This window comes from Lonchura striata, chromosome 1A (assembly GCF_050655825.1).
Source record: "Lonchura striata isolate lonStrDom1 chromosome 1A, ASM5065582v1, whole genome shotgun sequence".
Classification (NCBI taxonomy): Eukaryota; Metazoa; Chordata; class Aves; order Passeriformes; family Estrildidae; genus Lonchura; species Lonchura striata.
In genome coordinates this window covers 27,417,235-27,436,299 of record NC_140741.1, presented here as the reverse complement: position 1 = coordinate 27,436,299, position 19,065 = coordinate 27,417,235, and the positions used below count along the sequence as shown (strand labels likewise).

At 46.4% G+C, this 19,065-nt stretch overlaps 1 protein-coding gene and 1 long non-coding RNA gene across 2 annotated transcripts; one reads left to right on the top strand and one right to left on the bottom strand.

Moving 5' to 3' along the window:
- Window positions 1-4: 4 nt before the first annotated feature.
- LOC146763421 (uncharacterized) lies at window positions 5-10,682 on the top strand. The gene is made up of 2 exons (XR_014952366.1): window positions 5-3,543; window positions 3,653-10,682. It is a non-coding gene; the product is annotated as an uncharacterized LOC146763421 (long non-coding RNA).
- MIEF1 (mitochondrial elongation factor 1) lies at window positions 9,546-19,059 on the bottom strand. Its single transcript, XM_021554054.4, has 5 exons — window positions 18,920-19,059; window positions 17,462-17,610; window positions 17,189-17,369; window positions 14,921-15,183; window positions 9,546-13,842 (listed from the first exon to the last, which is right to left on the bottom strand). Exons 2-5 carry the CDS (start codon window positions 17,603-17,605, stop codon window positions 13,036-13,038), a joined length of 1,395 nt encoding a protein of 464 aa, XP_021409729.3. The 5' UTR covers window positions 17,606-17,610; window positions 18,920-19,059; the 3' UTR covers window positions 9,546-13,035.
- Window positions 19,060-19,065: the final 6 nt, after the last annotated feature.

Sequence of the window (19,065 nt, the reverse complement as noted above, 5' to 3'; positions counted from 1 at the left end):
CTCTCCTGCTGTTCTGCTACGAGTTAAACACAGGAGCCGCCGACAAGACGCCACAGCACCATGACGGGACAATCACGAAGGGACTATATGATGTATACATGCGCGCATGACACCCCCCCCCCTTCGGGCGCGGCTGTGCCACGTGACCGGAGCGACTGAGGACGCTTCCCCCCCCCGCGCCGCGGGCAGCTCTGGGGGGGAATTTTACCCGCCAACAAAGACACGGGGCTCGCGCGGAAGACGTCACGCAGCTCACCACGTTGGAAGGGCGGCGCTCATTGGCTAGGGGCGAGTCGTTTACGTGCCCCGTGAGCTGTCATTGGCCAGGGCTCGGAGGAGACCAATGCGGAGGGGAAGGGGAGAAGGAGCAGCGGGACGGGGAAGGGAAATGGCGGCCGCACGGGGTTGGGAAATAAGGATGATGGTGGGAGCGGGTCGAGAACGAGCAGCCGGGACGGGCAGTGGCGCCCGCCCACGGCAATCCAGCGTTTCCCCTGACGTGCCCCTCTCGAAGCAGTGTGTGCACCTCACTTCGATTTCCAGCGGCTCCTTTTGTTCCCCGCACAGCCCCGCTGAGGTTTGGCGGGCGCTGACGGCTGCGGCCGAGGCTGAGGCGCTGTCATGGCGCCCCTGAGGCGGCTGCAGCCCGCCGTGGCTTCCTGCTGCCTTAGATAACGCGCTGCCTTCCCTCCCTGCCTGCCCCGCACACGGAGCGTGTAGATTACGGGCACTCCGGGGCTGTTTGTGTGTGTGTGTGTGTGCAGGAGGGCGTCTGCCCGGAGCCTGCCGGCCTCACAGCGGCCATGGCGCCGCACCGACGCTGAGAGCTCCTGAGGAGCCCGGCTGCAGAGCCGCGCTGCCGAGCCGCCGGCAGGATCAGTCTAATTAGTGCCTTCAACCCACGCAGGGGCTGAAAATTAAGTTGGTTATTCCACAGCTGAGGAATAAAAATGTCGTCTCCTGCCGTGCAGTTTCATGCTTATGCAGCTGCTTCTCTTCTCCCTGCAGACATCACTCGTCTGGTGTGAGCATTAATGGATCACCTATAGAACCTCGCGGCTAAAAAGGGCAGTGACACCTTGGGTAGCTTTCCAAGTGCGGTTTTGCTTTTTATCTGATCCAAATCAACTCGCTTCTAGGAAAGAAGTCAGACCTCTTCCCCCACCCAGTTCCTGCTAAACTAAACAGCTCCACCAGCTCGCCTGGCCCCCGCTGAGACAGCTCACAGCAGGAACCTCACACGGGTCCACAGTTTTCCACTGGCTTCAGTTCACCATCCCTTCAGTCAGGTCACATAAGCACTGGACAGCTCTGGTGAGCTGGGAGTCTCAATACCTGTGTCATTCCTCACTGTGTCAGTTATCCAGCTTCAAAAGGTTGATTTTCCACTTTGCCAGCCTCATAGCACCATCAGCTCTGAGAGCTGCCGTGGGACTTTGCTTGTTCAAACACCATCATCCTGCAGCTCAACTTGCTCTCAACTACTTCTGCAAAAGGCTCCACTATTTTCCTTTTAAAGCCTCAGTAGTATTTGGGTAAAACCTTCACTTTATTTGCTCAGGCCTGGGATTTCGTAAAAAACTGGCTGATGATTTGCAAGGATGGAATGTGACCCAATTTTTACTTTTAGCAGTCTGGTCTTAGCACTGTCGCTACAAAGCAGAGTATGTCACTCCACATTTGTAATGAGAACACTGGCTGCTGAATTAAAAAGGGCAATTTCCCCTACATGTTGGTTTGTTGCCGTTTTACTTCGGTTGTTTGGTTTTGATTCTTTCTCTCTCTCTTTGTCTCTCTTTCTTCCTTTCTAAGCACAAAATTTGAAATGACTCATTTAAATAGAGGAGGCAGAGAAAAATGTCCTTCAGTGCCAAAAACCACCACTGTGGCAGTTGAGCAGTCTGAGATAACTGTTCTGATAAATACACTACGGAGGAGGCAGATCTCGCCTCGAAGGAAAATTGAGAGGATGCGGCAGCTTTTAAAGACGCTGAGCGGGTGATGGGCTGTGTGGATGGGTGGACAGCACTTCCATGTCCTCACTGGCTAAGGGAGAGCTCTCATATCCACAGCCGTGCCTGCCTTCCCCTCCTCTGAGTGAAAAGGGCGATTGTATGACCATAATAGCAGCTAAACAAACAGAAATGCACCCAATATTTATACACCCAATCCTTCATCATGAAAAGATAATTATAGATTTCTCTGAAAGGACTCTGGGAATGTATGCGCAAGAATCACGTAAGCAAAAATGAAGTATGTGATGAGGAACTTAACCCAGATCTGCCTGTTTCCTAGCCGCCTGCTTTCCCTTTTGTGTGTGAACTGAGATGGAAATTAATCTGTATTATGAGTTCCAGACAGATTTTCTGTAACAACCTCCAATCCAGAAAATGAAATCAAACAAGCCAGAAGCCAGCTGTTTAGAGAAAGGCATGTTTTTCCCTGTTTGCTGCAGGACTGCAGAATAACTGTTGTTAAATAATTTCATTATCTACAACCCCAATTCATTAATTATCTTTCTTTTACAGATATTATGTCAGACATATCTCCACTGTGTCTAGATTTTTTAGCCGAGGTAGAAGACACTTTTTTTTTAAAGTACAAATAACAATTTTTGGGAATTTTTGTACAAAAGAAATTACAACTACTTTGTGAGCACAGGATTGCTAGCTAGTCTTTACTAACTCAAAAGTGTCTAAAAAGGAATTTCTTTGCAATATTACATATTTATTGCTCAGAGACTGAGCAGCTCTGAAAAAATTTAATTTCAGCACAAAAAGGTGGCTTCTGAGGGAACACCAATTTGTGTGTATGGTAAGTGAAGTCCTGCTGTCATGTTAACAGCTTTATCACCATGGATGTTATTTTCCTGCCCTGGGGACCTCAGCAAAGGGAACTCCTGGGATAAGTGAGATCCATCCTGACACAGAAACGAGGGGCCAGCTGCAGGAGAAAGGAGCTGCTCTTCCAGAACTCGCTGCAGGAGAGAGGCCAAGGACCTGGCTGGGAAGCAGTGAAGTGCCCTGAAAAATCCAGCACTGCAGAGAGCCACCTCCAGCCAAACAGCATCACCAGGAGGTGGAAAACTAATACTCCTCATTCACCCTCCTCCTTCCTTAGGATGGAAGGTCAATATATGGGTTTTAATAATTTCTTTGGTTTTTGGGGTTTTTTTAAGTACACATTGCAAGGAAAAGATGTTTTCTTCTTCTGCCAGCAAGAATACAGGAGACAAATGCTGAATGCTGTTAGTAAGCACACCAAAGACTGAGAGGACGTAAATGTTTCCATAGTAACATCCCCTCCCACAGTCTAGACCGGCTGCATAGGATGTTCTCAGGGACTGCCAGTGGCTGGGAAGCTGGTGGCCCTCTCTAGCAGGGGAGCAAGGGGGGTGGGAGGAGTGGGAATGGCTGGGGCCAGGAGGGGAACCAGTAAAAGTAACAGCGACAGAGATGTCTGCTCTTCTCCAGAGTGCTGGGAAAGCTGCAGCCAGGGGGAAGGTGGGCTGACACTGCACTGGGAGGGTGCATGGTGGCCATGGTGGCACTGCGCAGGCAGCTTTGGGCCCCCGCTGAGCCTCAGTGCCCCAGAGAAGGAGCAGATGGGCTTTCTGCTGGCCCTGGGCTCTGCTGGGGTGCATGGGGAGGAGGGGGCACTGCCTGCTTTGCAGAAGGGTGAGTGTGAGGGCAAGCCCCAAGGGGATTCTTGTGAGGGATAACCTGAGTCCTTTGAACCTTCCATCAAGAGGAACAGGAAGCCTTATCCCTCACTTCAATGAACAAAGCATTTCCAGAGACTAGCAGGAATTTTCCCTGAAGACAGAGTGCTGAGAAAAACACAAGGGAGGAATGAGGAAAGGCAGAGAGACATTTTGAGCAATTTTGAGGGAGAATTACCTACAATCTCTATGGCACAGACTAATTCACAGTGCTTGCTTGCTTCTTTTCTCATGTGGTACAAACAGATATCTGAAAGATCTTTTCTCATTGTAAGCTCTTTAGGGATTGCTTTATAGATGTTCCATTTTAAAACTAGATCAAAAAGCAAATATATATGATTAAAGGTCAGGCTGGGAGGTATTAACATCCATCTTTTATTGCATACAAAATAAGTTATCCATATGCTCTGCCTCGTTTGTTTTGGACTAGTACACCAAATGGAATCTCTAATAAATCATTCACTGCTTACCCACTCCCTCACTGTCTTCTGTTTCCATCCTGCTGTGTAAGTATACCTGACATTAGAAATGGGACTAATAAAAACTAGGATTAAATCTGCTATTTACATTTGCAACTTACAGTTCAATTATTTCACACAGTTATGGAAACAACCCTGGTTGTCCACCTACATTTTTCTTACTGAACAAACTTGGGCATGCCAAGCACATGCTGATAGCTCACAAAATACCTATCTCCAGAGGCTTCGTTACTCAAAATCAGCCAGGCTGTGGCCAGCTGCCACAAGTGAAAACATTGCGCAAATCTGGTTAGAGGGAGGTGAGTTGTAACTTGCCCAAGCATGAGTTTCCTAAGCAAAGCTACAACTGGCTGAAAATTATCTACAGCAAAAAAAAAAAAATGCATGAAGGGGTGGAGAGGAGGGGGTGCTGACTTGTTCAGACCATTGGGGGATATTTTTAGTTGTCTCACTGTCCAGCCTTGTTTTATTATGGTGAAAGACTTGGGGGTCAAGAATAATCCTTCATGTGCATTAGCACATGGGGGCTCAGTTTAGCACACAAACAAAAGCCTTCCAATTATCCAAGCAATAAAAAACAGAAGCACATTTCATGTCGACTATTGTTCTTCATGGGCCTGTAGTTGATGTGACCCCCTTGCAGACTGTGTGCTTGGTGTCTATCAAAATGTATGTACCTGTAGGTTATCAGCATCTGCTGGAGTCACAAATGCCAGATGTTCTGTTCGAAAGGATGAAGAGGACAGTGACAATGCACATTACTTATTTTCTGCCAGTGTGAAGTTAGCAAGAGCTGAGGCCTGACAGAGGTACGGATTATGAGACCGCAGCATCTCAGCCCAGACTCCAGTGAGTGAGTTAACTTCAGTGGAGTTCTCTTTCAGGGTCTCAGTGCCCCTCAGAGCAGTCAGCATGAGGGCTCCTGGTTGTTCCAGCCCAGCCCCAGTTACACTGCAGTCCTAACCTGGTGCCAAACTGGCAGCTTTGGCTGACAGGTGGGGATCTTCTGAAGGTGTGTGAGATCTCTGATTCTGGTGCTGCCAGGCAGCTTCAGCAACAACACTGACATGAGTGTTCAGATGAAGCTCTGAAACTCATTAGAGGGTAAGTCACTGCTGAGACTGTTGAGCTGCCCAGGTCCCTGGGGAAGAAGGCTGCAGCCATTATTCAGTAATAATTTTCCACTCTCCATAGGCAGCAGCTTCTCAATGATTTACCAGCAGACTTTGTACTGTTTTAGTAGATATTTGTTTACAAAGGAGGAGAGAAAAAATCCTGGCGGATGTTGACACAACTGTGATACTTTGAGTTTATAGTTTTTCCTGAAGGAATGTCATTTTCCCTTCTAAGGTCTCTGTGTTAGGGGATTTGGCAAATTATGTCAGAAGATTCTTTCAGAAGACTTCAGAAGACTATTCTGCTCCCTGCACTTGTACATGGATTGATGGGTGGCCTCAGTAGAGCCTCCTCAGGTGTGTTACAGGTGGACTGACCATAGGCAGGCTGGATAATAGTCCCCAGAGACTTTGCAGCCAAAGTATCATATTGAGTAGGTGCTGTGGCTTCTCAACTCACCTGCCCTCTTACTGTCATTGCTGTGGTGCCTGGTGAGAGAGGTTTGCAGTTCTCTTAATGGGAGGAGGTTTCTATGCTTGACTGCTGAGAGAACTGGTTTAGACTAAACCCAGGTCTGTCAGGAGCCAGCCACAGCAGCCCAGCTCTGCTGGGGAGGAACAGCTGGCCTGCTCTTCTGGCACTCAGAGGGTGAGACTGTTGAAGCTGTGTTCTGGCTTCAGGAGGAGACATCTCTGGGTTTGAGGCAATGCTAGGGCTATTCAGGAAGGTAACACATCCACCTAGGCATGGGAGACTCACAAAAGGATAAGTCTGTCCCAGGGTACAAAGCTTGGGAGTTACCAGTCTGCTGGTGACACCAAACATTCTCCTTGGTAGCGCAAAGTGATGGACTGAAGATGCATCATTCTTCATTCATTATCTTGTTTAACATAGGGGAAAAAAAAAAAAAAAAAAAAAGAGGAGAAAGATTCATAGCCCAAAACATAAGCTCACTGCTCCTTGTTCAAGAAAAGGCATCAGCCTACAAGCAGTGATTTGAAAAGAGAAGGTTTATGCCTTGGTCATGTCCTTGCCTCAGGAGAAACTGGCCTACCTGTGAGTGCCAGGGAGCTGGGCCCCTGCCAGCGTGCTCTCTAACAAGCACCATGGGAGCTGCAGCTCTGCAGCCTCTGGGACTGCTGTGCCTTGCTGCCTTGGCTCCAGTGCCCCTCTGACAGTGCTGCAAACAAGCAGCAGCTAAATATGATTCACATCTTATTATCCATATAAGTGCTGCTGCTGCTTACTGTCTCCAAGGTCCCCTGTGCTAAATAAATTCAAGAATCTGAAGGCAAAAATGTCATTCTGCCATACTGTTTCCAGGAACAATTGCTTCTTGCCTTTCAAGGGAGGTAAGGAGTCCACCAGGGCCCTACGAGTTTTCAAGTAATGCCCATTGTGGGAGAGGTAAAGAGCCAACACAATCCAACATTTGCCATCTGTGCCCTCATGTCTGTTGCCTCTGAGGCCTGTCCTTTGCAATACTGAGCAAAATGAGACAAGAGGGTTGTACAGGACTGGGATCATTGTAGTGGGATTTCTTATGGGACAGTATCACCCCTGTGCTTCTGTAGAACAGTGACAATTCTACCACAGAGAGAGGAAGGGGAAAGGTAGAATTGCACCGAAGCTAGGGAATTGTTGCCTAACAAAAGAAAATCCCAAATAAAACAAGTAACACAAGTGAGCAACTTTTGTCCTTTATTTGTATGGAGAAGGCTTTTCATAAAGAATGTGGTAGAATTTCTATATCTCCCCTGAGAAGCTTAGCACTGAGTGTTAAGAGACAGATGAAAGAGCTACTTAGCCACAGGAGCCAGGAAAATTTAACCAGGGCAGCAAAACAAAAATCAATCTGACTTCTAGTGTGTTTAATGTGATTTGGTTCAGAACTGAGTTCTGCATGAATACTTAGGAAAGCTTAAGATCATAAGAAGTTTGAGTTCCTTGAGCCAAACTCTGTGTCCCACTCTCTTTGCTTTTTGTAAAATGGCAATAACGTTTCCTGTCTACAGAATGATTTCCAATCTTCCCTGCCTTACCCATTGGTCTTACCACCCTCTTTTGCCTTATTGTTTTCAGGATTATTCCACAGGATCACATACTGTAAAGAAAGGAATAATAGCCTGCTCACCAGCATATTGCTGGGTCCTTGACTTGTGAGTAATGCTGTCCTTCTCAAAGTATGCTAGTAAAAATTTTATCCTGAATTGTGTAAGGGACATGAAACCTATTCTAAGAAGGTGTTGAATCTTACAAAAAAAAAAAAAAGAAAAAAAGAGAGGAAAGAAAAATAATAAAAGGGAGGGGAAGGATATTTCTTGAATCCTTCAGGTCATAAACTCAGGTAGTAACTCAGCCTGACAAGGATAAAGAAGATAAAATCCAGATATCTCAAACACTTCCCTGATAGTCTGGACAGCAGCAGTTCTCCCAGGGCTGGAAGCCAATACTGGGTTTCACTGATAGGAGGTAGAATTTCCCATTTCTTCCTTGCTACATCTGTGGCAAAGCCCCCATTTCAAGATCCAGTCCCAGATTCAGTGAGCCATGCTGGAGCCATTGACTAGTGCAGGTAGTGAGCAAACTTATCTGGAAGAAAAATTCCTCATTTGGAAGAGGGTTCTTTTTTTTTTCTGTGAAACTAAAAGTTGGAAGAGGTGCTTTTTTTTTTCTGAGACTAAATTTAAAAAGCAGCAACTGTCTACAGCTTTTCTAAAGTTTAGAATATTAAAATAAACCTTAAAAAACCATGGAAGCAACTAAGTATTTGGGAACAAAAAAAGAAACATTATTAATGCAGTTCAACAGTTTAGCATGATAATCTCACATTTGGGGTTCAGTCATCCTTTCTTCCCCAGTTTAAGATTAGATACAAAATAGACTAGAATTTACGTATTTATTTTTAAAATTAAGAGATGCAAAAATAAAGAAGTAAGATGTAAACTCAGCTACATTAATATCCAGGACAGGACTGTGGTTATATAACAAAATGGGCAAAATATTTTGCTTATTCCAAAATTCACTTTCCTCCTAATCTGTTTGTCCCTTAGGCTAAGAACAAAAGAGATTCTAAGTCTTTGCAGCCTGGAGAACTACTTGTGCTCTTCTTCTTTGTAGCAACTTTTTCCATACTTGCAATAATTATAATCACTCCCCTCAATTATTTCTTCTTTACATTAAACAGACAGTTATCTTTTGATCTTTCCTCCCTATTCATGCCAGGACAGCTTTTATGTAATGGTGCAAACCACTGCATCTATTAACCGTGTATTGCAGGCTCTAGGCATTCCAGGGGCTTTAACTTGACAGGGTAATACCGTCACAGATTTAACAGAGCAGCTTATTTTAGCTGCTCCTGTAAGACTCTGTATGGCATGAAATGTGCTTGATCTCATCTGGTCCATTCCTTCCACAGGACAGATTAAAGGAAAAAAAAAACAAAACAGAGCAACACAGGCAAGGTGTAATAGAAAAAAAAGTTGGAGATGTAGACTTCCTTTGTATCATAAAATACCCTCTAAAATAGTTAATTACAGAGTCCTCATTAAGACAAGTCTTACAGGACAATGTTGCCACTGTAGTATGTCTTCCAAGAATTAAGAAGCCTGGGACCCATCAAAAGCAGCACAACTTCACACATTACTTGACATCAAACATTTCCAATCCACCTTCCCAAGCAGGCACATAAAACTGGGTCTTACTGTAAAGAACTTCACCACACCAGACACAGGCCCCCAGCAAAGCAGCCTCCTTGCTGCCTCAAGGCTGATGCCTGGGTAAGAGAGGAGTGCACTTGGGAGGGGAGAGGTCTGGCACACAAAAACCAGGGTGTGACTGAACAAGGGTGGGGGAGCCCACACAGGAAAGTTTAATATTCCAGAGGCACGGAAGCCTCTGAAGTCTGGGGAGCCACATGAAAAGCAGGTGCCCGTCCAGGCATGCAGACTGTTGGGAGAGAGGATGAGAGGCTCCACGCCACAATTACACATCATCTTGTGACTGGTGTGAGAGCTGCCAGGAGCCAGGACACTGGAGCTGAGTGCTCCCTCGAGACAAGCTGCAAAGTGCTGAGCACCCAGAGCAGCAAAGGGAAAGCGAGTGAATCAGCAAGGGGCAAGTCAGCCCCCAAACACTGGAGTGGTGCAGAATGATATCAACATGAAGGTGATGCACCGAGATGAAAGCAGAGAGTTCCATTGTTTATAAACATGCCAGAGACAACCAGGTTACTGTGGAAAGTAATTTTATTTCAGAATTCCACACACTCTGTCACAGATCATGCACTTGGATTTTCCCCTTTGCACATACATAACCTCCAGGCCTGGGAGAGATGAGGCATCATCTCTTCACTTCTCACTGCGTGCCCACATACTAAGAATGAGGGCCCTGATGGCAGCTTGCCAGGGGGCAGAAAGCAGCCTCTTGTTTCCATAATTGCTTTTAAACACGGGAAAATAAATCCATCTGACTTGAAAGATTAGCAGTGGAGCTCAGCAGCAGTGAAACCCACAGCTGAGCAAGTTGGTCCTCACCCTGTGGTTACAGGGAATAAGATGACAATCTCATGGAAAGCTTGTGTGAGCTAAGCTACAGCAGAACACATGGAAACATACTTGGAGCTGAGGCAGCCACCAGCCCAATGCATGCCCTGGGCCTCTTACAATCAATCTGTCTGAGCTGCTCTGCCAGGAAGGTGGCCAGGAGCTGCCCTTTTCACATTCAACTTTAGGTTCTTCTGCTCTGTGCTACAGATTTGACCAGGAAGTAGCCTACCTGTAGGTAAGCCAGCCCTCCAGGCTGTACATCAACACATGTACTGCATTTAATACTGAAAGGTGCCAGTTTGAAAGACTCTGCAACATTCTGTTTGACCCCACAGGCTGGGTGCAGCATTACTGGGAGTTTCCTGCGCACTTACTCTACACCTTCTTCCCTGCTTCTGTTGCCTCTTATACCTGACCCTACTCTTAAAATATTCCTAGTTGCAGTGTCCCTGTGACCCATCAGATCTTTGGCCTTTGTGCAGACTGCCACTGCCAGGGCAGCCATTGCCTGCTGTGGTGGCTGCCTGTAGAAAGTGATCAGTTGCCTCCTGAGAACAGGCTTGTGGCTGGCTCAGAGAAGGGCAAAACTGAAGGGAAGAAATGATGGAGATGGTTGATGCAAGTGAAGTGGAGCAGAGTCTACAAAAAAAGGCAAAAAGGCAGCTTCAGTCTCCATTTGATACACAAATTGAGCTTGATAGCAGCAAAAATGGCCATAAAATATTAATTCATTAGGTTGCCAGGAAAAAGTGAAAGCATTCATGTAAAAAATTATATATACAGATATGTATGTGACAACTGTTCTTAAGCCATATCTCACCTTTTTTTCTTCTTTTCTATCTAGAGTTTTAATAATTTACAACCACACTGCTGTTAAAATGCAAAGATCACAGCAGCGGAGTCACCACCAAGTGAGGGGTGAGATCACACTGAATAAATGAGCTTTGGGGGAACTCCTGACAACCCAGATATTTTAATATTTTTTTTTGACCTTCAAGTAATTAAAAACAAGGGGAATTCCCCCCAGTAGCCTCCAAGTAGGCTCCAAGTCTCATCTGTCTGCTTTTAAGGTAAGAAGGCTGACATCAGAAAGGCAGTGGGGGGCAAGGGAAGGAAGAGGGGAAAAAATCTGGGAACCAGAGTGAAGAGCAATCAACAGTTGAACAACACTGACTGCTGCAAAACTTACAAAACACAAAGTCATACAAATGGGATTCCTGTTAACCTTTGATAGACTATAGACTTTATATACACACACAGACTCCAAAGTACACATCTGGCAGTCTAGAAAATACCAGTACCCTAAGGATTAAATAATTTAAAATGCAATGTTGCATTATCACTGTATACAGAATGCTATCTGACACACTGGCTAAAATGGACAGATTGTCCAAGAAAGATGCTCCCTCCCTCACCTCACCAGCACTGCCTCTAAAAAAAAAACGGGGTGAAAGACTTCCCTCTGTGGTTCTACTCTTGAAATTCACCTTGAAACTTCTCTGTCAAAGATGGGGGAAGTCCTGAGGGGACGGGAGAAGAAAAGGAATAAAGGATTCCTGCTCCCTACAAACTCTGCCGCTACAGTACTCCTCTCCACTGGCTAAGGAGGCTGGACAGCAAGGGTGAAAAAAGCTCCTAAAGCAGGGAAAAGGCAAATATGTTTCTAAAACAATAGTTACGCCGGTCTTTTGAGATACACACAGAACTCCAGACCTGGGGGGACACCTTCAATCCCACTTTTTGAAGACAGCAGGTGGCTTAATGCAGAGTACAAAGAGTCTACAGCCTGACAGCAACAATAGACAGGAGTGAGCAGAACTGCACTGCCAACAGGTCCCAACAGACACACTGGGGAGGTGTGCCCTCACCAGGTTTCTAAGAGTATTAGTAAAACGGGAGCACTGGAAAGTCAACACAGAGGAATGAGGAAGGGGATGGACAGCCTCAGTTCTGGGGAGGAGACTAAAGCACACAGAGCAGGTGGCAAAGCTAATATATCCCTAAATGCCAGCTTTGTATATGTACCCTAATACTAGTGTATGGGACAGAACCTTGCTGATGATTCGTCAGTTCAGTTCTACCACCTTCACAGCCTTTAGAGCTGGTTAGAATCTGGCTTGTGTGTGCTTATTCCAAAGCCCTTTGAGGCATGCAGTCTTGTTTCCACCTCTAATAAACCAAAAACATAAGCTCTTGGGGGAAAGATGAAAAAAAAAACAAAAACAAAAAACCCATTCCCATGTGTGTCTCCCACCCTTCCCCCGTAATCACCCTCTCTTCCCCTAGGACAGAGACAACTGAAGAGCTGCCTTGTTCTCCACTCCCAAGACCATTCCCAGCAGATCTGGCTAGGCAGGAACAGCAAGCTCTGCTCCCTCAGCCTCATCACACAGCCAGACCACAAGGGTTCCTTCCTCCCCTGTGATAGCTTCAACAAGAATTGCCTGTACAAGACATTGCGGTTGCAGCAAATTTTGGCCCTTAATTCTGAACCCAGCTTGCAAAGGATGAGAAGGCTCCATGGGAGCAGGAGCTTTGGAAATTCTCCAATTTCAAGCTCTACAGCCCTAAATATTGACAGTGTAATCATTATCAACTCAGAAATACAAAAAGAACCCTATCCAAAATATCTCGCTCAGTCTGCCCTGCATGACTGGGCCAAAAGAACATAAAAGAAAGTGAGACAGTGTAGGACAGCAGAGAAAAAGAAACATAGGGCGAAGTCAGGCTGGAGGAAATTAAACAACCTCAGTGCACGTCTACTAAAATCATCACTGGATTTACCAGCCCAGTTCCACCTTCTTCAGACCAAAAAGGGCTTGCTGCTGTAAGTGTAGTACAGAAGAAAGAAGTGCATAGTTTAGTTCATTTTTTGGTAGACACTTAAAACTCAGCAGAATTTATGTGAAGATCTCAGAGCTGCAATTTTAGCCTCTCTTCCCTAGCCAATGGCTACCTGTTGGGGCAGAGATGGTGGAAATGGACCAGTAGCACCAAGAAATTCAGTGGGAGCACCAACTCCACAGCAGGAATTACTAATGAACCAAAAGGGGGGAGTGGTGAAGAGAGAAAGAGAGAGAGGGAGATATGGAGAAGTGGAGGAGATATAATTTGCAGTAATCAAAGTCTGCATTGGCTAAACCCTATCAACACTTCCCCAGGTAAGGCCCCATTATGTCTGCAGCAAGACCTCTGGCTCTGACAGAGAGCTGTAGAGGGTGTAGCCCAACTCATCCACTTCTTCAGGGGTGAGCTCTGAAAACAAGTTCACCTTGGGGTTCAGGGCACTAGGGAGGACACCTGCCTCCAAGTAGCGGATCAGCCCCTTCAGTGCCTGCAAGAAGCGATCAGCCAGCATGTCCTGGGACCAGTCGGACTCCTCCTGGGAGAGGTGCAGGATGACATTGGTGAGCTGGCTGGCAGTGAGGTGTCCCAGAGCTGGGTTTAACTTGCACACTGCTTTGAAGATCTTGAGGCACAAGCAGCGGCAGCCAGAATCCCCCTGGTCCAGGGCGCGGAGGCGAGCCGTTTCCGCTGGCCGCAGGCTCAGTCGCCACAAGTTGTCATTCTGGGCCAATCGGTGAGGTTTGGCAACGAGGACAATGTCCCCCAGTGTCAGGGATGGTAGAAAGTCAATAAAAAGATGCCGATCTGCATCATACTGGACTTCCAGTGTCAAGTCTGCTGGGGGAGCCGCGGGACGGATCACATAGTCCAAGAGACTCCCAATTGCTGGCCAGTTGATTGACCCAGCTACAACTTTTTCAAAGGTGTCTGCTACAGTTTTGGGGGAAAGGTAACCTCCCACCACACAGCGGTCCCAGTAGCTGCTCCCGCGAGGAAAGTACTCTGGGTTTTCTCGACGCACCAAGTAGAAGCCAGGAACGTTCATGATAGTGTCCTCCCCGGGGATACACGACCACAGGTTCTGCTCCAGCATGAGAGGTACAATGAGCTGGATGTGGTCAGCTGTCACTACCTTTCACAAGAGAGAGAAGTCAGTAAGAATAAGCTTTCTATCTCCACATTCATTTTATTCATCACCTTTAGGTAGCCTTCTGTCCAAAGGAACCTGGAATAAGGATTCAGCTGTCTTGCTCTCCTCTCTGCGTGGGAATCCCAGCCTCCCTTTGTTAAAAGGCATTCTGAAGGACTATTTCCAGCCATCAGTGGGATAATTCCAAGGTATAGCCGAAGCTAGTGCTTATGTGGTATGTACTATTTAGAGACCTGACGTGGACTGCATACAGATGAATCAGTCTGCCTCATATTGCTTTAAGTCTGCTCCTTGGTTGTGAGGTGCAGCTGGCCTAGGGCACAGCAACACCACATGATAATTTAAACAGGAGACAGAGTATTAAGTTTCTTGACAAGCTTCCGTTGCCATGGTTTAATAATCCAATGCTACAGCTAGGTACACTGCCCTCACCTGGTCTGCTACATTGTTTGGAAAAAGGTCGTTAAAGATCCCTTTTCATCAATGTGATTAAGACCCCACGTCTAAGTTTCACTGGACATTCCATGCTCCATTCCAGAGCTCTGATTCAAACAATGTGTGCCTCTGAATCACTCACTATAGCCATGGGCATCTTGCCATCAGGGAGATATTGCAGCAGGGACTGCTGTCCAATCCATGTCTGTCATGCATTAAAAAAAAAAAAAAAGGGTAGGAAAGACCTACATGAATACGTGGGAGTTCTAAGGGAACGTATTCGGATGGTTACAGAAGGATGGAGAGAAAAGAGACATGTACCACAGAAACAGCAAGAAAAACGCAACTAAAGTAAGAGAAGAAGGGAAACAAAGGACTGAGATATTTTGGAGAAATTAACCAGCAAAAAGCAAAGGGTTTGCAGACAATGACAGAGCAGCCTGGTCATGCCTGTTCACACAGCACTGTGGAAATCAACACCTGGCTCCATAGTGGGAAAGGCAACACCAGGGGCCTTATTACTGAGGAATGCTGTGCTGAGCCAGCAGTGCCATCAGGGAAGCCTAAAACGCCCCTGGGTGGTCAGCTCCCGAAGGAGGAGCCGTGATGCGTCCCCAGGAGTTACCTGCAGGTCATCATAGAGGCTGCCGCTGAGGTACATGTCCCGCAGGGGCATGTCCGGCAGCTTGGCGCGCAGGAAGCTGCGCAGCTCCGCGCAGATATCCACGGCCGCCTGCTTGGCCCGAGCCTGCTCGTCCGCCGGGATCGCCACCCGCCGCCGGTAGTAGGCAAACAGCTTCTCCTGCAGGGACAGGCGAAGGCGGGACTTCTTCAGCTCCACCTGACTCCTCTTGGCAGATGGCTTGGGCTTTGTGGGTCGAAAGAAGTCTGCAAGACAGAATGAAAACTGTTGAGGTTGCAGCTGATTTTGCTGTGAAGTGTTCCGCAGAAGAGACTCTGCAGCGCGGAACTGCAGTCTCCCAGGTCTCAGAAAGCCCTTGGCAGACATTTTGCAGGCTTTATGCAGCTACCATACCAAAGGGGCGTGCTGAGGAACTTCAAAACGTACTACTAAAAGCATCAAAACAGATGAAAACAAGTTACTAGAACTGAAATTTGGCCAGACTAATATTGTGTACAAGGATGTAATTTTAATGGCTACATGGGCAGTATCTCAGCTCAATTTCATCAAAAATTCAGTACTGTTACAAGTTCAAAAGCTTTCAGTGTGATGCCAGACCAGTGAATAAAACACTTTTGAACAACCACCATGATCTCTTTGAGTTTTGAACATTGAAACAGATTGTTACAAATTACCAGCGAAACCCAGTCCTGACTAGCATATGAGATCAGAGAAGACTGTGCCACCTGGAAATGAAATAGTTGTTGGGAGTCTGATCTGCACAGTAATTAGGATGATGAGCTGACAGATCCTGGGGCCATCCCAGCTCAGGCCATCATTGCTCCAGTGATACCACCCTGAAATCTCCACTGGAAAAAGACCAGAGAGTCCACTCAGAAGCACAATGCAACAACACAAGGTTTACATTGCTATCTGGATTACTAAACAGTGTCTGACCTGCACTGATTCTCTGAGTCCCTTTTTTTTTTGACTGGTTTCCCAAAGAAATAAATCAATAAATCAGTCTGTTTCAGATTTCTCTTAACGAAGAATGGACGAAGAGTTTCAGAAGTTAACAATGAGAATTAAAGGGGAATTACAGATCTAAGAGAACTTTGGAAAGGCTGTGATACCTATGGGTGCAGGAGAAATCCAAAGTCAGTGGCCCCATTAAAGCAATTGGCTGTTGCAGATTTGCTTGATGATTTGGCCACACAGCACAGGAGGAATGGCTGACCAAGCTGTACACAAAGCCATGTATCCCAGCCTCAGCAGCTGTTGTCTCTTGTCCCACTGGGTTCTAATGGATATATCTGAGCTTTTTTCGCGTAAAGGAAATAATGTACTAAACCACAGGGAACTGGATTTCATTGCCTATTCATGAAAAAAATTATTTTTCCTTACTGAGTTTTAATTTACTTCTAATTGAAGAAATTAAGACACCATCATCAACGTTTTTATTACTCAGCCCATATGCTTGGGGACACCAATCAAATTATCTAGACCCCATTTAGCTGTCTAGTTTTTACTGTTTCCTCAGCAGAAAACCTATTGCCATCCCAAATATAACTTCCTCTAAAATAATATGGAAATCGAGTTAATGGCTTGATTCTGATTTTTAGGTTAAATCTCCAAGTGTAAATCTCCTAGTGACCAGGGATAGAAAGTAAAATCACTGAGAATAAAGAACCAACCACACGTAACAAAACAAGGTTGGATTCTAAATGACGGATTATCCCACCCAGAAAGAAAACTACAGGACACTTTCTATAGACTACTGAAGACAAATGCAGTGATAAGCAGTATTAAACAAGGAAATGTCAACCCAAAAATTATTTGGAAAATGGCAGCAATAATACAGGAAATGCTGTTATAAATTGCTACTACATTCCCAGCTTGAGTACTCCCCCCTTAAAAAGATGCAAGCAAACTGGAATGACCCAAAGAAAGGCAGGAGAGTTCTTGAAACTAATGGAATAGCTTTCTATCAGGAAAAAATAGATATTCATATTGAAATAGCAAAAATGAGGGAGAATAAAGCTCAACACCATGAAATCATGAGAGGAATGAAGACTGCAAATAGATGACCATTACTGACTAGCTCCCAATGTCATCTCTGATTCTTGAAGTTACCAGTGGACCTGCTTAAAAGAAAAACATAAAAATCCCAGGCCAGACAGGGTATTTCCTTCCCCTGCATTCCCTTAAACAAATACAGGGTTTGTAGGCCTGGATGACTCTCTGATGCAGGAGGATGAGCATGCCTCTCACCAGTGTCTGCAGCCGAAGGATCAGTGGGAAGGGTCTGCAGGGAGCGGCTGAGGCTGGTCTTCATATCCTGGGTCAGCAGGCGTGAGGAGGAGCCCAGCCAGTTTGGCTCTTCCCAGCTTCTCTTTCCCGACTGGCTCAAGCGAGTGGGGCTGCTGGGAGCACTGATTGCCCGGTCGTACATCTAAACCGGGGAGAGTTTGAGTCACTGAGGGCCCAGCGCTTGCGTTTTAGCCAGGGCACTGCCAGGGCCGCGGCGCTGGCTCGCTCACTCACCCGCTTGACGGCCAGCGTGGCGATGCCCAGCATGGCGGCGCCGCCCACGCCCAGCACCAGCCGCGCGTTGGCCAGCACGAAGTCGATGGCGGTGCCGATGCCGTTGTCGTCCTTCTTCCCTTTGCGCTGCCCGGCGCCTGCCATCTTACCTGCAAGCGGCGGGAGCGTTACACAGCTGACGGTTCTGCCCTTCTCCCACAACACCTCACGCCCGCTGCTGCCGCCGGGTTTTACCGCAGGAACGGGCCACCCAACCCTGCACCCTCTCCAATTGTGTTCCCCCGAAGAGCCGCTTGCTCCCAGCAGTGCCAGGACAGTACTGACCAAGCAACGCCCAGTGCCTGGGAGAACACATCCAAATTTGATGTCAGGTTTCTAATAATTGAATAGGTTTAATGAAAGGAAGCAGAATTTACTTCTGCAATAAAATCCCTCATATTAAGGAAAACTCTCTAACTGTTCAGGTATTTTTCTTATAATTTGTGCTTCTCAAGCAAAGCACATGCAATTTGTTTTGTAATTTTAATGTAACAAGTGTGACTTTGCTCACAGACAAGGCAATACAGGGTTGGTCAACTGTCTGGCACAAAGTGGAATATTCCCTAACAACTGAAAGGCAGTCTCAGAGCTTCCATTCAGAGATTAATTTCTGAACAGTGTCCAATCCCAGGTACTTCAAAGACACCCAAGAATCAATAGCAGACTGCAACACATCATAAAAGGAACAGCTCCCTTGCCTTCATTTGGGGTTTATTCCTGCCCTCGAGGCTGGTGGGTTTGACTCGCAGACAAATAATGTAAAACACTGACATGAATATTTTCTTACATGTGTATTTTTGTGTTCTCAAATTTTCATTTAACCTGACCTTGAGATTTAAATTTGAAGAGTCTCTCATGCCAGCATGGCCTCAAGCTGTGCCAGCAAAGGCTCAAGCTGGATATCAGGAGGAATTTCCTCACAGGATGGGTGATTAGACACTGGAATGGCTGCCCAGCAAGGTGATGGGGAGTCACCATCCCTGGGGGTGTCCCTTGGATGTGACAGGCAGTGCCATGTTCTAGTTACAAGGTGGTCATCAGTCAAAGATAAGATTCAATTATCTCAGAGGCCTTTTCCAACCTAAATGATTCTGTGATCCTGAGAAACACACTGCCATCCCTGTAGCCATAGGGGGATCCCCTGGTGAACCTATATGAAAACACGAAGAAACTCCTGCACTGTGACTTTAGGTTTGTTTTCTGAACCAGTGCTCAAGGCTCTGAGCCTGTCCGCCTGATTGGGGTGGTTTAAAACTACCATTTGTTTTTTCTAAAGCCAAGCCAGCGGGAATGTTCCTGCCTGGATGAACCAAGAATACATTGACTTGTCATCCCCAAGCAGAAAAAACCCTGCACTCTCACAAAGCTCACTGTAACAGGAGCATGAAGAACGCAATTTTATCATTGTAAATGACCTACCTGTGACCTAATGCATTTGTGAAGAGAACAGGAGAGCCCTCCTGGCGTGCCTGTGGAAGCACCTTCAGGACTTCTTCAAGCAAGTGGTGGGTAGTGAGTGTTAATCATCCCTTCTGGCTGGCGAGAGGATTTTGGAAAGAAGAGGT

Bases quoted from the DNA above. Each gene is read 5' to 3' on its own strand.
- MIEF1 (XM_021554054.4), bottom strand. From the start codon at position 17,605: ATGGCAGGCGCCGGGCAGCGCAAAGGGAAGAAGGACGACAACGGCATC. The intron at 15,184-17,188 runs GTGAGAGGCATG...TCTGTCTTGCAG, and splicing joins TCCTTCGGCTGCAGACACTG to ACTTCTTTCGACCCACAAAG. The intron at 13,843-14,920 runs GTAACTCCTGGG...CTCTTGTGAAAG, and splicing joins GCCTCTATGATGACCTGCAG to GTAGTGACAGCTGACCACAT.